The sequence below is a fragment of the Malurus melanocephalus genome, unplaced genomic scaffold (genome assembly GCF_030028575.1).
Source record: "Malurus melanocephalus ecotype Western Australia unplaced genomic scaffold, MMel_1.1 scaffold_1953, whole genome shotgun sequence".
NCBI lineage: Eukaryota > Metazoa > Chordata > Aves > Passeriformes > Maluridae > Malurus > Malurus melanocephalus.
In genome coordinates this window covers 14,753-16,317 of record NW_026625185.1, presented here as the reverse complement: position 1 = coordinate 16,317, position 1,565 = coordinate 14,753, and the positions used below count along the sequence as shown (strand labels likewise).

At 53.1% G+C, this 1,565-nt stretch overlaps 1 protein-coding gene across 1 annotated transcript in view; it reads left to right on the top strand.

Annotated features, from left to right (window-relative positions):
- The first annotated feature begins 180 nt into the window (after positions 1 to 180).
- The window catches only part of LOC130587479 (nuclear pore glycoprotein p62-like), a 4,658-nt gene continuing 3,273 nt past the window's right edge, over positions 181 to 1,565 (top strand). Inside the window, 4 exon segments of the mRNA XM_057388456.1 lie at positions 181 to 358; positions 541 to 645; positions 1,113 to 1,221; positions 1,381 to 1,560. Coding sequence (XP_057244439.1) covers positions 202 to 358; positions 541 to 645; positions 1,113 to 1,221; positions 1,381 to 1,560 — 551 coding nt within the window. The 5' untranslated portion in view covers positions 181 to 201.

The window sequence follows — 1,565 nt, the reverse complement described above, 5'->3', positions numbered from 1 at the left end:
TTTTGTACTTGTGTTGAGAGCACAGTGGAAGGGAGGCACAATCCTAAAGAGCACCTTGTGAAAGAGAAGCAGAATAGATTAAAAGCAGAGTAAAATGCTGCCATCCCCAAGCAGCAGCAGGCATAGCCGGGCAGTTTGTGTCACCCTCTCAGCAGGGTTGCTGTGCAGTGGGTGGGAGCTCAGGGTGCTCTGGTGGTACAGATGGAGCTGTTTCTCTCTGCAGTCACCTCCACAGCTGCCACAACRGCCTCCAGCACCAGCAGCACCTCAGTGCTGGGCTCCACAGGGCCCACRTTGTTTGCGTCCGTGGCGACTTCTTCRGCCCCAGCCTCCTCCACCACCACCACAGGCCTCTCACGTGAGTCTCTCCAGGCAGGTTTATCCCTGGGGGAGTAAAGGAGCAGCGTGGCTGGGGCTCCCTGTGGGTGCTGGAGCTGCTGCTGCTGCAGTGGGAGAGGGCAGCAGGCTGGGCACAGCTTTTTCAAGGGACCCTGGATTTCATAGCTTATGCAACCTGTAATTGGTGTGTTCTCTTGACAGTTGGTGCCACTTCCACTGGTTCCACTGGGACAGCCAGCCTGGGGACGCTTGGGTTTGGATTAAAGGTTCCTGGRACAACAGCTGCCACAACAAGCACTGCCACTGGTAGGAATGAGAGTCATTGAAGAGAGCGTGATTTCAGTTCTCTGCAGAGGTGTAAAGGGCCATGTGAGAGTAGCAGCAGAGCAATTCTGATTTGTGAAGCYCTCCAGTAACTCTGTGAGAACATAAAGTCCCWTCTGCTGCAATGCTACAGGAGAGGAACTGGGTGTGCAGGTTGYTATTAGGTCTAAGAGTAAAATATGAGGGTATTGAGAAGGGTATCCTTAAAGGGTGTGGGCTGGGGATGTTTTTATTCCCCTCTTGACAGAGGTGGGATTTTGCTGGTGGTCCCTTCAGAGGGGAGCAGCTGAGGCTCCTCCATCCCTKTGCTTAGCAGTGCACTAAGCAGTGCTCCATCTACTGCAGCTCCTCCATCCCTGTGCTTAGCAGTGCACCCTGGCCCTGTTCTCAGTTTGGGAGGTACCAGGTGTGTTCCTCTTCTATTCCTCGAYTTGAATCTCTTCTTGCAGGGACGACTTCTGCTTCTGGCTTTCCTTTGAATCTGAAGCCTTTGACTACAACTGGTGCCATTGGAGCTGTGACCTCCACAGCTGCCATAACCACAACCAGCACACCCAGGTGAGTGTTTGGTTACCACTGACCATTTCCTGCCTGGGGTAGGAGCAGCTGCAGTGTTGATGCTGACATCAGGAGGAGAATGGGGAAATAGGTGACTGTTGTGGTGTCTCTCTTCTCTTTTCTGATCCTGTGTCCTGTCCTGCCCTCTCTCCCTCTCAGTGCCCCCCCAGTGATGACCTATGCCCAGCTGGAGAGTTTGATAAACAAGTGGAGCCTGGAGCTGGAAGACCAAGAGAAGCACTTYCTYCATCAAGCTACACAAGTGAATGCCTGGGACCGGATGCTGATAGAGAATGGAGAGAAGGTGAGGTGACCTCAGTGGAACATAATTCTGCTTTCCTTAG